The following is a 20,279-nucleotide window of genomic DNA, read 5'->3' as shown; positions in this document are numbered from 1 at the left end:
AGGAGTTGTATCTCGCAAACCAATCAACAAAAAATAAAAATGTTAATGCGTAAATTCATAATAAAAATGGTTTTATTAATTCATGATATTTTTATTATATGTTACCATTTTAAAATCAAAAGAAGGTGGTGGTTTCACCTTATAAGGTTGAAAAAAATCAAAGTATTATACGGTTTTAGAAAAACATAAGCCTAGAAGTTTAAAAAAAAAATTCAAAAAAAGTTAATGCTTTTTGAAATATTTAGTGTGCCCACTTAAATGGACCACTCTGTATGCTATATATTCTGCAAACTTGTGTCAACGGTTAAAATAAGAAGATTAATTCATGATGAGCCTATACTTAAAAAAAGGTCATTAATATTATTGTGGGCAACAAAAAATGTAAATAATTTCCAAAATGGGTCGTACCAGTTTGAGAACCTCTGCTCTAGTTGTATTATTTGCGAAATTCTCATACAAATATCGAGGCGTCACTTCATTTTTGCACTTGTCATGTATTTTTCACACTCAAGTTTCTGACCAAAAAAAAGTGACATCGATTTGTATGAACGTTTTGCGAAAATTATGACTAGAGCTTTTTTTTTACATTTAAATAATATTCTAAAAAGCGGGTAAGTGGATGTCGCTCTACTATACATTAGGTAGTGGGGTGGACCTCTGACTAGGGTAGGTTAGATTTGAATGCAATGTATACGAAATAATAATTGTATACGAAAAACGATTCTGAACGGAGATGATTTGTCAGTCTAGGATATATTACATTTAAATATTGTCATATATTCTATTTTGAAACAAATATATTATTTTTCAATTCGGATGCATTTTGAAAAAGGCATGGTTAATCAATTTTTCCAAAAACATTACATGTATAGTATCTTAATTCATAATACCTTATATTATCTTAAATATACATATACCTGATTTCATAAAAATTTAAAACTCAAACGCACTTAAAATTTTTCCTATAATGATGCTTCGAGTTTTCTCTATAGCTACTTGAAGGAAAATTTATGCAAAACCTAGTGTTGTATTTTTAATCATTAGTTATAAATACAAACAATTTTATGAATTTTGAACTACAAAATAATTTACAAATATTCATGGTTTTGACGAATTTTTGTAAATATTTTAACTTTAAATACTAATAAAAAAAAATTGAGGCTATGTATTCTTATAATTTTTTAATAACTATAAGAATAACTAATGAGAAAATTTGTATTAAATTTTCAAGCATTTTTATTGGGCCAAAAAAATTTTATCGACATTTCAAAAAAAAATTGAAAATTTCAGTTGTCTATTAATATCTCAAAAAAAGTCAAAATGTTTAAAAAATTAAATCGTGTAAAGAAAATGTCAATCTAAATAACTGGTAAAATTTTCAAGTATCTACTACTTATACTTTTTGAATAATAACAAATATTTTAAATCGATTCAGGATAAATCGTTATCGTTACGCTATTTCATAAAAATTTAAAATTCAAACGCACTTAAAATTTTTCCTATAATGATGCTTCGAGTTTTCTCTATAGCTACTCGAAGGAAAACTTAATGTTGTATTTTTAATCCTTAGTTATAAACACAAAAAATTTTGCTTTTTTTAGCTACAATAAGAACAACTCATGAGGAACCTTGTATTAAATTTTCAAGTTTTTTTGGTAATCCAAAATTTTTTAACCGATACTTCAAAAAAAAATTCTCATAAAAATCAAACATTTCAGTGGTCTATAAATAACTCAAAAAAAGAAAATTAAACTGTATATAGATAACATTAACATAAACATTTGGTGAAAATTTCAAGTATTATAGTGATTCGTTTGTGAATTACAGCCATATAAAAAATCGATTTGGTCGAAAACTGGTTTTGCGTAAAAATTCCCGTTTTTCTGTCATTTTTTTTGTTGTTCTTCTCGATTTTTTTGAAAACTGTTGGAAAATGTTTACTTTTGATTTCTATAATGCACCAAGGATATTCACTTTTACATCGGAAACCACCACCAAAGTTTTAAATTGAAGCATTATTTCGACTAGTTATATTGTTCACAGACACACACAAAAAAAAAAACACACATCATTGTAAAATCAATACATTCATCACTTCGTTCAGAATCTAAAATAACTTAAATAAACCCAGATTTTGAAGATGAAAGATTTAAAAATAATCTTCATAGGGACACCTCAGTGGTTATAGTGAGTACTCAATACTCATGTATATATGACTGTATGTATGTACTCGTAGTTGACAAAAATAAATATGCTTTCTATCGGTATTCATCTTCTTGTATTATACGGATGTTGGATGTTAATACAATAACTTAATTTAATTGTTAATTTACAAGTCAAATATGCTTTATAATGTATAAACATATACCTAACAGTTATAATTAATAACTATTTACTCATGTCATATTAAGTATTAATGCATTTTATATACGTACACCAAATCCTAATTTTTATTTTGTACTCCTTTTTCAATGCGTTTAGTGGTTAACGATTAAGACCGTCATTTAATGAACATTATAAAATAATGTCAACGACAATTTAGCTGCAGGTGGGTATTAATTATCTTCTAATCGCATTAATTTTAAGTTTATATTATAAAACTGTAAGAAGTATGGTCGTCATAATTTTAGAAAACTAGAAAATTTGAAGTATATAACGTGTACACCTCGACAGCATTTACACCTTATATATTTTGTGTTTAACTGCAGCGTGAAGTTGAATGATTTAATTGTTGTCGGTGTTTTCAGTCAGTCAGTTAATTAATTAATTCTAAACATAACAAAATGTGGGTTTCGTCTGTATGTTTAAACGGTAAGAGTAATACTACAGTAGTAATTATTGTTTTATAAACACACCTATGATCTGCAAAATGTTTTGACGGAAAAATAAAATGTATTCAATTAAATCCCACCTTATTTTTCCAGGTATGATAATATCGGTTGTCTTATGCATCGTACTGCAGAATACAAATTGCCAATTGCTCGGGGCTAAAAACGTCTATCGTGAATATTCTGAAGTACAACAGCGGCCATCGGCTGGGAAACCGTACGGTACTGACAACGTCCAAAACCATGGAGTTGGTGGTTATCATTCGTTAACGGATGAAAACGACAGCGTCAGCAAGAAATGGCGAACTCCCGAGTCATCGGTACACCACGGTGGCAGTTATTCTACTGCAGCGGTTGCAGCACAAAACGACGTGACCGGAGGCGCGGTTAACAGCGGTGGTCCGGTCGTCGTCAGCGGCGGTAGCGTGGTGCTTAGACCGTCAGCTGGAGGTTTCGTCGTGGACGGTGGCGGAATCGGGAAATTTGGCAATTCGGAAACGGCCGAAGTACATGAGCTGTTGCGGCAGCCGTTATCTGCGACCAGGCCGTACGACGTGGACGGCGATGGAGTGCTGCAGTTCGGCCCTCCCTCACCACAACATCATCTTCACTCGTTCGGACATCCGTTTTTTCACGCTTCCGGTCTTCTGCAGCGATTGCTGTTGGGAAAGTCAGTATTCGATCCGTCGCTGTTGGACGGATACACACCGTTGTGCAGTCGGTTGACTGCGATCGGCCGGTTTCTCTTGGACAGGATTTTCGAGCCGTTATTCGCCACCGGCTTCTTTATGGCCGCTTCGTACCTGTTTCGCACATCAGTGTTGCCCAGAATAGCGCATTACATTCACATGTACGCCATGATGAAGGACCACGTGGATGACGGCCGGTTCGTGGGTGGTCGTCAGATATCCGGATACTTGGACATCCTGTCTGCGGCGGTCAACGATGCAGTCAACGACGACAGACCGTGTTTTCAGAGAATTATTTGCGAGGCCGGACTTCAAGTGGCCAGCAGTCCCTTAGCTCTTTCTGCTCTACGGTAATAATATATCGTATACCATCATTATATCTATTATATAAATAAAATTGTTTTAAATTTTAATACATAGTATAGTGTATTAGTGTGACCTTCATGGGATTGGTGTTTGAAAAAAGGGGCACTTAATAAATTAATGAAAAATATTTATTTATAATTAATTTTTAAATCTAGTCCTGTTACTTACATCTGAAATATTATTGCCTTGAAAATGACAGATTTGCTATGACTGTGCACTGCAAAAAATAATTCACTAAAAATGTCTACATTAATGTAACAATATATTAATATAATACATACGTCCGTAAAAAAGTAAAAGCGAGTTCAATTACGTTTTATTTTAGGTCTCGTCGTCCCATCATTATAGTATAACATTTACGTTTTCAAAAAAGTGGCTTAGTACCTTTTTATAAAACTCCACGAAGCAGTATAGGCGAATTTTCATTAGTACAGAAATGGCTTTTAGGTCATCTTATTATGTAATACATTAGCAATCAATAATTTTGTAAATTGCAGTACCTACCTATATGTGTGCACGTGCACTATATTTTACTGCTGTGTGTTTTTACTAATTATATGTTTTTTTTTTAAATGTTTTTATTTGCAGCATGGCCAAAATAATTATTTCGAAACATGAATTAGCGCACGTTTTCAAAGAATCATTTACTGGATCTGTTTCTGAATGTAGCCAATACATGTGCAAAATCTATGTGAAATTTAGGTAAAATGTATTGATTTTATACAGATAAGTAGACGTACAATTTTAAGTTAATGTTCAACGATTATCTATATAAAATTACACATCCATAAATATTATACGGACTTAAAATAGTTAATTGTATCAATAACTGACCAAAATAATAACTTAGGTACATAATATATTCCAGAATATGTCTACAGACAAAAATATAGTATAGGTTCTTACTTCTTATTTATGCTTAGAATAATCGCTCAAGGTGATGATTATTATAATTAAATTTCACTATCATGTATAGGTATTACATAAAAACTATATGAAACAAAAAAATTTAGTTTCTTTTTAAATTTTTTCCATATTAGATTTTCCGTAACTCGTATATTCATATTTCAATTGTCAACTAATAAATTAAAATAAATGTATCATGTATGAAACCTACCCGTATATTATATTTAATTTAATTTATTATATTCATCATTGTACTGTTTACTGCAGGTGCAGTGGTAATATGTATCGAGTTCTATACAACTGAGTCCTGATTTTATAAGACTCGATCATATAAAATCATATTCTACAAAATATCAAGTTTTATGATAATGGTCTGAGTCTTTTAAAATTGAGTCTACAGTATTACATTATAGATTTAATTTTAGATGTATCATATTTATTTATTTTATTAAATTATATATTTTATATTTGTTCACATTTGTATTATTATTTATATAATTTGTGTGGATGAAATGTGTTTTACATAAAATGTAGTAAGATGTTTCTAATATAAATATAATTATATTGATATGTTATGTATACACTATACATGTAATTGAAAGATCGAATTCTGACTGTAACAATACATGGCCGTTACAGTTTATAGCATAATATATGTATTTATAAATATTTTATAAAAAACAACATAATTATTACATAATAATTAATATATCTATATAATATGCACCATTGTACCCTGTGTCCCTGTATGCATTATCTATTTAAATAATAAAAACAAATGTTGTCATATATAAACATTCACCGTGTTATTATAAAAAATTAAATAAGTTATACACTATTTTTTTTAAATCTGTAAAAATAACTATTTATGTATTATGGTTATTGGCATTTCGATTTTCAATAAGTATAACATTTTTTTGGAAATAGTTTACAAAGATACCAATATTTTAAAGTTTACATTACATCAATATAAATACCAGTAAGAGTAGTATATATATATTGTAAATATATAATTTAAAGACTGTATTAAAAAAATTAGTGAAAATAATTTATTGAATCAATAAAATATAAATGGATCTTCGACAGGCGTGTAGCTAAATTGCCTATACAAGATGCCGTGTTATCGTAATTTAAAATTTAAACTATATTTTAATTTTAATATTTCGCAAGCACGAATTCTTTGGGGTATACCATGAGCAAACGATTAACCTAAAATTATTTTGTCAATAATTTTATGTCAAAACTATTAACTAAAATGTTTTCCCCTGTCACTAACTGACTTTTTTTACAAATAATACATAGTCTAATAATACATTTTCGTTTTGACGTTAGAGAAACTTCATATGCCGTTATAGTAATCAGTCAGGAATCCGTTTCGTTACCTCTGAGAAAACATGTTCTATAAGTAGTTATATAACAAGCTAATCGGCTATATTGCTATAGTCATAAGATATATGAGTTATAGCTCTTGACATAATATGTACCTAGTAGGTTGCCAGATCTATATTATAAAGTAACAATGGACCATGTGTGGTAGTGAGGTATACACATTTTAGATAATGCTAATTTTAAAAATTTTATTTTTTGTTACTGATCAAAAATAACTTAGTATACATTCACATACAAATTTCAAATATTTTTCTTGTAATCAAAACATATTTAGAAAAAATACAATTACATATTTTTGAAATGTAAAAATATATAAATAAGTTATAAAAACATGATTATTGTTGTAAAATAATAAATTCAATAGGGTTTTAGGAAAATTCATACTACTTTGTAACTCATCGACTTTTCTATTTGTGAGAGACTTTTCCCAGAAATCTAGAAAATTCTTTGACGAGCAAGGTATGGGTAGATTATCATTACATCTCTATATTTCATATATTTTATTGTGCAATTCTGCGAACTTCTGGTTTTGGATATGTGTATACTGTTTTATTTTTTAGTTAAAATAATATTATTATTTTAATACATTTTTATATTAAATGTTGTTTATAAAAAACAAAAGAACGGAATCTGTAACTATTATTATTTCATGAAAGTTGATGTGTTTTTTTGATTTTCACTCAAAAATAAAAGTACGTAAGACCTCGCATGTATTAAAAATATTTTTTTTTATCTAATAGAATATATTTATTTTTTTCATTTTGAACCAACGACAAGCGTACTTCTATTTAATTATTGTTCACGCGATAATTATAGACATTAATTTATTTAAATATATAAGTACCAAAATATAAATAGGTACCTATAACTTATAATTGGAGTCCCAACCACTGTGAATGGGAGACTAACAATAAATAATGTAATGACATGGGCTTAGTCTATACTCTATGATGTATGATGTGAATTGTTCAAAAATCATATATGATTAATACTTTGTCAAATTTTAAGGAAGAACCACTATATAATGTATAAAAAAAATTCTTAACTACCAATTCAGCGCCAGACAGAGACTTTTCGGCCCTCCGAGATTTTAAATTTCTACCGGTCCTCAACAAAGTATCAGCCCATTCAAAAAACATTTTATATGACCACTCTTTTAGTATTTGTGCTTTAAATAATAATTGTTTCTCTAAAGCACATTTACAAATTACCTATTCAATAGGTACATTACATTAAATTACTTAGTATACTTCAGTTATATTATTTTTAAAAAACGCAAAATATAAGATAGATAATATAGATAATATAATATAGATCGCCTGGATTTATGCAATTTGTAAACATTTCATTTTATACTAATCAGTTATCACTCATGAGTCATGGCCTAAGTATGAGTAGTATGACGATTTTTTATAATATTATAAGTTTAAAATTTAATTTTCGTTTATATATATAATATATTTATATAATTATATGACGTATATATATTTGTCTATATACGTGTATTGTATATAGATAAAATACATTATATTATTATTTTAAATCATTCTAGTTTATATCAGTGTTTGATATAATACTGATCTTGAATTTTTACGCGGCCCACCGAGATTTTCTCGGTAGCTCGCCGGTTCAATCCGGGCCTGACTACCAATGCTATTGCACTATTTCTATATAATAAAAAGATTTACAATAGCGTATATGGCCATATGGGTTATCAATAATGAAGTATTTTGCGATAGAAATGAAGATGAGTGGAATCATATATTTTTATTCGGTAGCGTCAATTTTATCAACATGTTATATCAAGAGTTTGGTCTTCAACCCATAGTCCACCTGATCGTCCTGATCTTTTCCTTCAGACCCACGAACTCATTTTATGTATATAATAGTGTGTATTGAAAAATACATATTTCTATTATAAATATTATGGTCAGTGGGCAGTTTTTTTTTTTTTTAAAATGTTGAAGAAATAAAAACCCTTAGACCCCTGCAGGCTGTAATAAAGTTTAAATCGCCACTGTTTGAGAAATAAGAATGTTGTGAATCGTAAAAGTTGTGTGCCGTGCCACCAACTCACCATGATGCACAGCGAGTGAGTAAAAATTATTTTGCACTCACACTGCAAGTCTGCAACGTATAGGTTAACAGTTAGTACCTATATCGACGACTAAATTTTCAAAAATATAAAACTGGACGTTATCACTTATCATAAGATGCAGTTTCTCTCTTATCAGCCTTGATTTGCCCACAAATGTTTGTCACAAAATAAATTTATTCTGTGATTTTGTTATCACTGTTTCGGACGTTGGAATAACATTGATAATAATTTTTTACACCGTACGTCCGTACAAACGGCGAACTCACAATAATTGTCAATTATTATTTATTATTATTTAGACAAATACGATGATAGACAACAACAAAGTAACAAAACAATAATAATATGGAACACTATGCACACAGGTAATTAAAAATAATTGGACCAGGACATTCCGATGAGCGGCAGCAGTGGTATGGCGGAAGAACAGAACTTGTCGTATCCACTGCACGAATGCGTGTTCGAAGGTGATGTACAAAAGTTCGCACGGATGATGAGGACAGAAGATCTATCGAGGAAAGACAAACATGGTACGGTAGCGTTGTGGTACCAACAATAATTAATCATTACTTTTAGTCTCGCATGTTACGTGACCACAGAATATATTGTTTCATTATTACATTTGTTTGTTGCAGGTAACACGGCTCTGCATCTGGCCATCATGCTCGGTCGTAAAGGTAGGTTTATTGGTTGTTGGCATAGAGGTGAGATATTATCGATAATACTCTTATCGATTATATCTCATGACCGCCTGTCGTCCATTAACACGATACTAATAATAATTACTATTCGTCTGGAATACATTTCAGATATAGTACAATTGTTGCTTGCTCACAATGCACCAGTAAAGGTAAAAAACATAAATGGATGGACGCCATTGTCTGAAGCAATTAGCTATGGAGATCGTCTTACTAGTAAGTTCATTTATTGCTTGATTTAAAATAGGTAGGTACTTACTTCTGACAGTGAGACACATAAAATATAATGATTTTATAGATATCAAAGATTTGTTGTTCTTAATTAGGTATTATGTTAATTGTTTGTTTTTACTAACATGCGATTAACTTATTAAATAGTATTATATTAATGTATTTGAGTTACCTAACATACTTAATAATATATTAATATAGCTTCTTTGCGAGCATTATTATATAGGTATTGCGTATTAGTCGATAAATAAAATTGATTATTAACTCTTATTATTAACTTCTATGCAAATGTTACAATCTTCTAAATATTTTTTTTTCAATCTAACTCATTTGATATATTACATTAAATAATATAATCTTTTCTTACCCCAAGTTATAATAGTGAAATTTAATATTAATTATTAACCAAAACAACTTAGTTAGATAGGTATCTATTTTATCATTATTTCTTCTAGTTGAACCAAAGTTCATTAGTATTTTCAATTATGTCCAACTTAATGAACAAAACTACATATTATTTACTTTTAAAAGCTACAAACATATTTATGTATATTAAATTATTCAGTACAAGAACTTGGTATAGTCATACGTAACTTTTTTCGTATTTACGTTTTACCATTAAATCTCGTGAATTAAACACTGAATGTTCTTGTTAACTATTTTAAATATTAGTGAACTTCTTTTTAAAAATATACATGGACGATTCGGCCTTTGAATAATTAAATAAACCTTATCAATACATTTTGTTTATATGTTCCATTGAGTATTATCCCTAAATGAGTGATAAATGAGTTTTATGAATTACTATTTTTATAATCATGTATAGAACTTCAAATGTACACTGTTTTGACTAAAAATAGGAAGTAAGAAATACAAATACTAATAAGTTTATAATATCATGTAATTTTTTATTAAATAAAGCTAAAGCTAGTGTTATTATTAACAATAAAAATAACTATTATGAATTATTTTTACTACCTATGTTTCATTCAAATTTATTTTTTCTGTCATTGTTTGTAACTTAACATCTTTATTTTCCTGTATTAAAACAAAGAGCCCAGGAATTATATCTTCCAATGCAAAGCAGGCCATTTGGATTTCTATATTATTACTATTTATCACCAATGTTTTGAGTTGAGTTAGCTTTTGAAGACCTGCTATACCACCAGCTGTTACTTGAGGGCAATTAGAAATATCCAAATATTCCAAATTAGGTATTGCATGCCCTATGTAATCTAAGCACCAATTGTCCAGTACTGGATTATTTCTTAATTTAAGCCATTTCAATTTATATAGATTTTTAAAGTTTTCTAATCCTTCATAATAAAACATTAGGTCAGATCCATCAATAGCTTCAACAAAATAATTTGGATCGTAAGTTAATGGTAAATTGATATAGTACTCTTCTTTTTTATTAGTCCAACTTATAAAGTCATCTTGTCCTCGAAATCTAATTGCACCGCCTCGATAAACAACAAAATGTGCCGCAGCTATGTCGCTTCCAAGTGATTTTACTCGTTCTGTTATATAACGTTGATTGTACTTGTGAAATTCAACTCTTTTACGCTTATACCAAGAATGCATATTTTTTATGGACCAATCATAATTCATGATACGCGAAGGTCCATATTTATAATGAGGTGTTAACCATTTGGCAAACGAACTCGCTTCTGTATGTTTTTCACTATTATAGTTTTTATTTAAAAGTTTTTCGTACAAAATCTTGTTCTCATCTTTTGATAAATCTTTTGAATTTGAATAGAACCTTTTCCCTGAAAATGCTTGTTTTGAGCATAATGGCATTAGCTTTCGTACACTGTTCATTTTGAAAATTTTAATCCACTGTATTTTTAAATTCAAACTTAAAGTATTATACTGTACTAATTATAAATGTTTACGGAGAGATATATATTATACCACATTTAGAAAAAAGAATAGTTATTAGTTAATTGTATAATTTAACTTATAAGTAGTTAAAACTTATGTACAAAATCTGAGAGATAGAAGTGAATGTGAAATATTACGATTTGCAATATGTGAATAGATATGAGTCGTGTAGGACGTTATTTCGGTATTTCACATTTTCACTAGTCACAACTTATATAGTTACAAGTTATACTTACAACAATTATAAATTTATAACTAAAAAAATATTTATTATTATCAGAGTATCGGTCCGTCCTAGTCCCCACTTCCCCAGGCCCCTATCCCTTATATGTCCACGACTGATTATATTGATAATATACTTACAGTGTGACCAGAAAATAAAATATATAATATCGTGTACTGCACTATTAATTTTAATTACTTTTTAATACAAATAGGTCGAAACATTAAAGAAATCTTTTTAAAGTTGTTCATCGACATTCATTTTTATATGTTCTATATTTAAGTCGAAATATTTTAAATTTATTATTATCATTGATTCTTATTTTTTTTTATTATAATCCATAATATTTATTATTTCAATTTTACTATTTGTATTAAAATATAATTCAATTTTTTTTATATTTTTTTTGATTATGGATATCACAATACATTAAATTAATTAATTATTTATAGTATATTTTTCAGACTCAAGGTGACTTTTTGTGAAGTCTTTTTCCAGTGTTCATTTAAATTATTCGAAGAAATAAATATTATATAATATAATATAAATGTTTATTATTTATTCATTGAATGAATGTGGTTAGAAACTTGATGACAATATTATAAAAAATTATTAAAAATTAAAAGTTACGAAAAATTACTGCATATAAGTTTTTCATAGTCACGAGTCATGATGCGAAAAAAATCTAGCTATTGCCTTTTGTTTAGAATATTTTCAAGGTTGTCATTGATCAGATTTTAAATTCTGTAGATGCATTAACTACATAAGTTAAGTTACACAGATATTATTATATTGACATATTGTATACATTCTCTAATATTTATGAACTATTTACTTATTTTAATTATTATTAACATATCTGATAAATAATTTTAAAAACTATCAAAAATCAAATCTCTTTAATCCCCTTTATCGAATTCTATAAATGTCTTCTTGAGAGCATGATAAAAATAGTCTCAAAAAAAAAAAAAAATTAACATTTCTTGTTTCAATGAAAAACTGTAATTAAAACAAAATAATGTTTGTATTATATGATATTATTTGTAAATAAATATGTTTATGGGTTTTAAAAGATATCTCAAACTTTTTGAATTTTATTTAGTTATATCTTTATTGAAAAAAATGAAACACCAAGCAAGAGAACAGATTGAAGAAAGGCGACCTAGTTTGGTATCTGCACTGAAACAAGTTGGAGATTTCTATATGCAAATAAAATGGGACTTCCAAAGTTGGGGTGAATGTTGATTATATATATTTTCTTAACATTTATATGGATGTCTTTTAAAATACTAATATTCATGAAAAATATTTATAATTAATATAGTGCCATTAGTTTCTCGAGTTCTACCCTCAGATCTTTGTCAGATTCATAAAAAAGGAACATCTTTTAGATTGGATACTACATTAGTAGATTTTGCAATGAATGATATGAAATGGGAACGTGGGGAAATCACATTTTTGTTTGATGGTGATGCTAAACCTCCACATTCTCTTATTGTCATGGATAATAAAGCTGGTGTTTACCAAAGAGTCAGATATTTAGTAAGAAAATTAGTATTTTTATATAGTTTTATCAGTTATGAAAAATACTATTACAGTTATAAATTTTAAAGGAAACTGAATCAGAGATTGAAGATGAAGTTGATTTAATGATGAGTACTGATATAGTGACTGCTCAAATGTCTACGAAATCAATAACATTTTCTCGTGCTCAATCGGGTTGGATATTTCGACAAGACAGAAAAGTATGAATGTATATTATAACTACACTCTATTCAAAATAAGAAACACTGTTGGGGACTACCTTTTTTAGTTTCCGACGGTAAGGTCACTCCCATTGTCCATGGTTTGTACTTATAGTGAAATCACGCCCATGCACAAGAGTCATTAATTTTTTCTGAGTGTCCTAAAACATTGCTTTCCAAACACAAAGTTCATTTAATACTTTCAAAGAATTAAAAAGTGTAACTTTTATTCTGCATTTTTGTGTTATTAAATCATTTTTATTTAAGAATGTATAAAATTTTATATTATAAAACAAATATTTTCAATGTTAAAAATAATTTTAAAAGCATTTAAATCTGTTCTCTAACTATAACAATTATTTAATTAATGTTTATTTTGTTGAAAATAAATATTGAATTTTATATTATGTAATAAGTTAAATGCTAAGACATAATGATCTATTATAGAGTAAAAGAAAAATGTATTTATTGTTTATTTAACGTTGGTAGAATATTTCACAATGTCTATTGACTTAATTGAATTGTATTGCTTTAATCAAAAATTTTAAATCCAGGAAACCATTGGAGATTTCAATGCTGATTTTTATCATATAAATGGCTTAACATTAGAACAGAAAAAACGAAGAGAACATTTGTCCGAAGAAGATCTACAAAAAAATAAAGCAATCATTGAAAGTTTGACTAAAGGAGGGTGTGCTATTAGTATTGATTGCAATGGGGAAGTAAGTAACTTAATACTTAAAGTATGTCTGACCATCTATGTGGTGAATTATTCCATAATTTTGTTTTTTAAGCCTGTAAGAAGAGAATCACTACTTCCCCCTGTGCCTACAATGTGTACATGGAAAGAGTACTTTACATCTCCAGCGGGACAACACCCAACCCTGGCAAGAGAAATGGTTTTTAAAAACACGACGAGAGGATTTAAAGCAACAGTTGCTATGGTATGATAATTCTTTCATCAGTTTTAATTTTTGAAAAGAACTTTTAGAATGTATTATTTTTATTTTTAGAGTATGGATTTCCCTCTATCAGTTGCTATGCTAATGGATGTACTTGAAGTTACTGCTCCATTTAAACACTTTGCTAAACTACGTGATTTTGTAAATTTAAAATTACCACCAGGGTTTCCAGTGAAATTAGGTAAGTTATGATAGAGATTCTTAAATTTATCGTTGAACAATACTTGTAAAACAAAATATTTCCTGGACAATTATAGTAATTAAATTTAAATTTATTCATACAGATATTCCAATACTGCCAACAGTGTCTGCTAAGATCACATTCCAGGCTTTTGAGTTTCGCGATGACATAGATTCTAATCTTTTTGAAGTACCAGCGAATTATGTTGAAGATCCATCTAGGTTTCCAGATTTATGACGATTTTTGAGTTCCGCAATGTTATCATAGATTCAGAAATATTTAAAGGTGCCATCAAATGTTATCATAGTTTCCTCCTAAGTTTACAGAATTGCTTAGGTTTGGTAAAAATGTATTGATCAACTTAATACATATAATTTGATCAATGTAATTTATTGTTGTGATATGCACACTAAACCATTGTATTCATTGCTGTATGTACCTCTTACCTACCATAATTTTCAAGAGAAAACACTTTGAAATTAATGACTATTATTATTATTTATTTATTTATTTTTACTTCTTGAGAATTCTTTGCAAAACATTTGATTTTACTAATTTATTTTTTGCACAGAGTTTTTTTAATTCTAATATTTATTATAAATGTGTTACAAAATAAGTTACATATTTAATTTATTTATTCTTCCTGCAATTTTAAATTATATTACTAGAGTATTGTTATTTTATTTTTATATTTACTTAATGCATTTAGGGTTTATGTTTAACTATGTCTGAAAAGTATTTTTTTTATCCTTCCGAATTGCAACTATAGTATTTAATGTTTTTGTTTTTGTTTTATTTTGTTTTGTTTTGTTATTAAGGAGGGGGACTTAAAAATTAGTTAGTATACAATTAAAAGATTGTATTTATTATTATTATTTTTTTTTATAGCTTTGCTGTATACATAAATACTCAACACTGGTATATTTAATTTATTAGATAATTATTATCTATATAATATTATAATGTATGTTATTTAGAATATTATTTCCCTATCTCAATATTGTGTATATTTAATTTTTATTTATTTATTATTATTATTTTTAGTAGCATTATATTATATAATTGTGTATTTTCAAACAAGGGGCGTTTTTTTTTTAGTAATAATTATTAATATTTTGTTTTGTTGTAACATTTCTGTAAATTGTAAATGTTGCCTCAAGTTTATTTTGAAAAATAAATTTGAATACCTATAAAAAACATTTTTATTTGAACATTACTACATTAGTATACTTATGAACTATGTACAAAATGTTTTACAAGCAAAATAGTTGAATTAACATAATATTAACTGATTTCTTTGTTAAATAAAATATTTTATGTTTGAGTTGTTTGGTATGTATTTTTACTCAAAACTCCTTTTCTAGTCGTAAATTAATTTTGTGTTTTGGATATTGTTCAAAAACGAATAAAAGTAGAGCTATACAATTTCACAATTTCTCAAAGCTCTAAAAACTAAAAAATGTTAAACGATAAGAGAAATAATGTATCTTGTTCTAATAAAATTTAAAAAATATCAAAAATACATTGTCATAATATTTTTATTATAATTTTTATCTACAAGTGCTCTGTTCAAATTAATCAGTCACCAAAATTTACAAATTAATTTGTAGTATACATTTATCATATTTTTATAAACATATAATTATAAATTTTAAATTCAAAAACTCGAAAAATTGCAAATTATTTAAGAAAATTTAATTCAAAGTTTCTCGTAATACCATAGTTATTCTTACTGAAATCTAAAAAAATAATTTCTCTAAATACCGCGTGTTCAACAATTTAGGGAACAGTAAATTTCTCGTCCGGATTACAATAGTGGAATAAAGCGATTTTTTTCACAAGTCAGTGGTATTGTGGTATACAAATACGCATTTATAGATACATTTCAAAATTTGTATTATTTCGGTATACCTACGCATGCGCGTGCACATCAAAATATTTTTATTTCTAGCAACACCTATTTAGAACAACATATTCGAGTAGGCTTATTTTTAGTAATTTTTATGAATCGACTATGATGGCTCTAAATTCAAAATTGACAGAATAAGACTAATTAGAGCCATTTCAATTTCAATATATAATACGTTTTTACGATTCATTAAAATGCATAAAATCATTCATAATTATTATTGATTACTTTTTAAACATTTTTAGATTCTGAACGAAGTCATGAATGTATTGACTTTACAATGATGTGTTTTTTTTTGTGTCTGTGTACAGCATAACTAGTCGAAGCTTCGATTTCAAACTTTGGGGGTGGTTTCCGATGTGATCCTTGGTGCATTATATAGGTCAAAAGTAAACATTTTCCAACAGTTTTCAAAAAAATCGAGAAAAACAAAAAAAAAAAGCGGGTAAGTCGTGTATGTCGCTCTGCTGTACAGTAGGTTACAAGTGGGTTACTGTAATGGATGGAATTAAATTTGAATCCAATGATATTATATCATTGTATACGAAAAACGATTCTGAGCGAAGACGGTTTATCTGTCTAGGATATATTATAGATTATTAAAAATTTTCAAATCTTAGTTTTAAAAAGAAAATTTTTTATGAATTTCTAGTTTGAAATAATTTGCGAATTTTCGTGATTTTTATATATGTTGTCAAAATTCAAACTTTGAATGCTTGTAAAAAAAAATTGTGAATACGCATTTCTTTTATTTTTCAATTTTTATTGTAAAAATTTATTATGAGCCTTGTATTAAATTTTCAAATCTTAGATATAAAAAGAAAATTTTTTATGAATTTCTAGCTTAAAATAATTTCTGTATTTTCGTGATTTTTACATAATATGTTGTCAAAACTCAAACTTTGAATGCTTAAAAAAAAATTGTGACTATGTATTCCTTTTATTTTGCAACTGCTATTGTAAAAATATATTAGGAGCCTTGTATTCAATTTTCAAATCTTAGAATTAAAAAGGAAAACTTTTATGAATTTCTATCTAAGATAATTTGAATATTGCCGTAATTTTTACGTATTTAGTCAAAATTTGAACTTTAAATGCTTATAAAAAAAAAATTGTGACTATATATTTCTTTTATTTTTCAATTGCTATTGTAAAAATATAAAATGAGCCTTGTATTAAATTTTCAAATCTTAGACATAAAAGGAAATTTTTTTATGAATTTCTAGCATAAAATAATTTATGAATGTTCGTGATTTTTACGTATGTTGTCAAAATCCAAACTTTGAAATCCTTATAAAAAAAATTGTGATCATGATTTATTTTATTTTTCAATTGCTATTGTTAAAATGTGTTAGAAGCCTTGTATTAAATTTTCAAATCTTAGAATTAAAAAGGAAAACTTTTATGAATTTCTATCTAAGATAATTTGAATATTGCCGTAATTTTTACGTATTTAGTCAAAATTTGAACTTTAAATGCTTATAAAAAAAAATCGTGCCTACGAATTTTTAATATTTTTTAACTTCTATTGTTACAATGTGTTAGAAGCCTTGTATTAAATTTTCAAGCTTTTCTACCGAACAAATAAATTTTTATCGATATTTATAGAAAAAAAAACTAAAAAAGTTGAAAAATTAAAATGTCAGTAAACAGCTCAAAACAAATCTAAATATTTTGAAAATTTTATCAAATATATAAAACGCCTATATAAACATTCAGTGAAAATTTCAAGTATCTGCGGTCATTAGTTTTAGAGTTACACCAAAATAAGGAAATCGCTAAAAGTGAAAATCCAATGTTGTAAAAATTTAAATTTCAAATGCTCATAAAAATTTAATTTGAATTTCAGGTGGAATTTTTATTTGTGATAAAGATTGAAAAACTTGTAAGGAATCTTGTATTACATTTTTAAATCTTAGATTTAAAAAGAAAATTTTTATGAATTTCTAGCTTAAAATAATTTGTGAATTTTCGTGATTTTTACGTATTTTGTCAAAATTCAAACTTTGAATGCTTATAAAAAAAAATTGTGACTATGAATTTCTTTTATTTTTCAACTGCTATTGTAACAATATGTTAAGAGCCTTGTATTAAATTTTCAAGCTTTTCTGCCTAACAAATAAATTTTTATCGATATTAATTAAAAAAAAACTAATAATGATCGAAAATTTGAAATGCCTATGAATAGTTCAACTTAAGTCGAAAATTTTTGAAAATTGCATGGTGGATAGAATATACTTATATAAACATTAGGTGAAAATTTCATGTATCTATGGTCATTTGTTTTAAAGTTACATCAAAAACCAAAATCAATTTTGTCGAAAAATGAGTGTGTGTAAAATTTCCCGTTTTTCCCTTAATTTTTAGTTTTTTACTTTTGACCCTCCAAAGTACCAACTAGATTCACTTTCTGATCGAACGAGGTACTGAAGTAAAAAATCGAAGCATTTTTACTGCCCCAAAACGTGATGACATACAAAAAAAAAAAAAAAAAAAAAACACACACATCATGGTAAAATCAATACATTCATCGCTCCGCTCAGAATCTAAAATGACAGAAAAACGGGAATTTTTATGCAAAACCAGTTTTCGACCAAACCGATATTTTTATATGGTTGTAATTCAAAAACTAATCACTGTAAATACTTGAAATTTTCACCAAATGTTTATATTAGTGTTATCTATATACAGTTTAATTTGTTACAGTTACATGTATTCAAATTTTAATTTTGACAACATACGTAAAAATCACGAAAATTCGCAAATTATTATAAGCTAGAAATTCTTAAATAATTTTATTTTTAAATCTAAGATTTGAAAATTGAATACAAGATTCCTTACAAATTTGTCAATCTTTATCACAAAAAAAATGTCCACCGGAAATTCAAATTAAATTTTTATTAGCATTTTAATTTCAAATATTAACAAAAATTCGTCAAAACCATAAATATTTGCAAATTATTTTGTAGTTCAAAATTCATAATATTGTTTGTATTTATATCTAAGGTTATACAATTTAACACCAAGTTTTCCACAAGTTTTGCTTCAAATAGCTATAGAGAAAATTTGAAGCGTCATTATAGGAAAAATGTTTTGAGCGTTTGAGTTTTAAATTTTTATGAAATCGCGTAATGATAATGATTTATCCTCAAACCAGGTATTCGTATATCTATGATAATATAAAGTATTATGAATTATGATAACTACACTAATTGATTAACCATGCCTTATGCAAAATGCGTCTTAATTTAAAAATAAAATATTTGTTTCAAAATAGAATATATGACAATATTTAAATATAATATATCCTAGACTGACAAATCATCTTCGTTCAGAATCGTTTTTCGTATACAATGATACCTATCATTGCATTCAAATTTAATCCCATCCATTACAGTGACCTACTGTACACCAGAGCGACATCCACGACTTGCCCGCTTTTTTTTTTTTGTGTCTGTCATCACGTTTTGGGACAGTAAAAGTGCTTCAATTTAACTTCAATACCTCGTTCGATCAGAAAGTGAATCTAGTTGATACTTTGGGGGGACAAAAGTGAAAAATTCTTAATACTTTTCTAAATAATCGAGAAAAACAAACTAAAAATTAAGGGGAAAACGGGAAATTTTATGCACACTCATTTTTCGAGAAAATCGATTTTGGTTTTTTATGTAACTTTAAACCAAATGAACGTAGATAAATGAAATTTTCACCGAATGTTTATATAAGTATATTCTATCCACCATGCAATTTTCAAAAATTTAGGATTTAAGTTGAACTATTCATAGGCATTTGAATTGTTCGATCATTTTTAATTTTTTTTTAAATTAATATCGATAAAAATTTATTTGTTAGGCAGAAAAGCTTGAAAATTTAATACAAGGATATTATAAATTATAAATTATAAATACAACACATTTTAACAATAGCAGTTGAAAAATAAAATAAATTCATAGTTACATTTTTTTTTACAAGCATTCAAAGTTTGAATTTTGACAACATATGTAAAAATCACAAAAACCACGAAAATTCGCAAATTATTTTAAACTAGAAATGTATAAAAAATTTTCTTTTTAAATCTAAGATTTGAAAATTTTTAATAATGTATAATATATCCTAGACGGATAAACCGTTTTCTCTCAGAATCGTTTTTCGTATACAATGATATAA

At 27.1% G+C, this 20,279-nt stretch overlaps 3 protein-coding genes across 3 annotated transcripts; 2 read left to right on the top strand and 1 right to left on the bottom strand.

The window, feature by feature from the left end:
- Positions 1-2,644: 2,644 nt before the first annotated feature.
- On the top strand, positions 2,645-4,758 carry LOC149058095 (uncharacterized). Its single transcript, XM_089219931.1, has 3 exons — positions 2,645-2,811; positions 2,925-3,867; positions 4,472-4,758. Exons 1-3 carry the CDS (start codon positions 2,784-2,786, stop codon positions 4,587-4,589), a joined length of 1,089 nt encoding a protein of 362 aa, XP_089076057.1. The 5' UTR covers positions 2,645-2,783; the 3' UTR covers positions 4,590-4,758.
- A 3,743-nt stretch (positions 4,759-8,501) lies between these two features.
- Positions 8,502-15,300, top strand: LOC107173538 (ankyrin repeat domain-containing protein 13C). Its single transcript, XM_015524119.2, has 10 exons — positions 8,502-8,806; positions 8,912-8,953; positions 9,086-9,190; positions 12,418-12,549; positions 12,640-12,857; positions 12,929-13,060; positions 13,615-13,782; positions 13,855-14,004; positions 14,074-14,203; positions 14,307-15,300. The coding sequence occupies exons 1-10, from the start codon at positions 8,674-8,676 to the stop codon at positions 14,438-14,440; spliced, it is 1,344 nt and encodes a 447-aa protein (XP_015379605.1). The 5' UTR covers positions 8,502-8,673; the 3' UTR covers positions 14,441-15,300.
- Positions 10,089-11,375, bottom strand: LOC107173539 (distal membrane arm assembly component 2). Its single transcript, XM_015524120.2, has one exon. The coding sequence runs from the start codon at positions 11,027-11,029 to the stop codon at positions 10,184-10,186; it is 846 nt and encodes a 281-aa protein (XP_015379606.1). The 5' UTR covers positions 11,030-11,375; the 3' UTR covers positions 10,089-10,183.
- Positions 15,301-20,279: the final 4,979 nt, after the last annotated feature.

This window comes from Diuraphis noxia, unplaced genomic scaffold (assembly GCF_037042655.1).
Source record: "Diuraphis noxia isolate RWA-SAM2 unplaced genomic scaffold, SU_Dnox_SAM2 contig0002, whole genome shotgun sequence".
Taxonomy (NCBI): domain Eukaryota; kingdom Metazoa; phylum Arthropoda; class Insecta; order Hemiptera; family Aphididae; genus Diuraphis; species Diuraphis noxia.
This window is presented reverse-complemented; position numbering and strand designations above follow the sequence as displayed.

Coding starts and splice junctions, on each gene's coding strand:
- LOC149058095 (XM_089219931.1), top strand. CDS start 2,784: ATGTGGGTTTCGTCTGTATGTTTAAACG. Junction 2,812..2,924: donor TTCGTCTGTATGTTTAAACG/GTAAGAGTAATA, acceptor TTATTTTTCCAG/GTATGATAATATCGGTTGTC. Junction 3,868..4,471: donor TTAGCTCTTTCTGCTCTACG/GTAATAATATAT, acceptor TTTTATTTGCAG/CATGGCCAAAATAATTATTT.
- LOC107173538 (XM_015524119.2), top strand. CDS start 8,674: ATGAGCGGCAGCAGTGGTATGGCGGAAGAACAGAACTTGTCGTATCCA. Junction 8,954..9,085: donor CATCATGCTCGGTCGTAAAG/GTAGGTTTATTG, acceptor AATACATTTCAG/ATATAGTACAATTGTTGCTT. Junction 14,005..14,073: donor TTAAAGCAACAGTTGCTATG/GTATGATAATTC, acceptor TTTTATTTTTAG/AGTATGGATTTCCCTCTATC.
- LOC107173539 (XM_015524120.2), bottom strand. CDS start 11,029: ATGAACAGTGTACGAAAGCTAATGCCATTATGCTCAAAACAAGCATTT.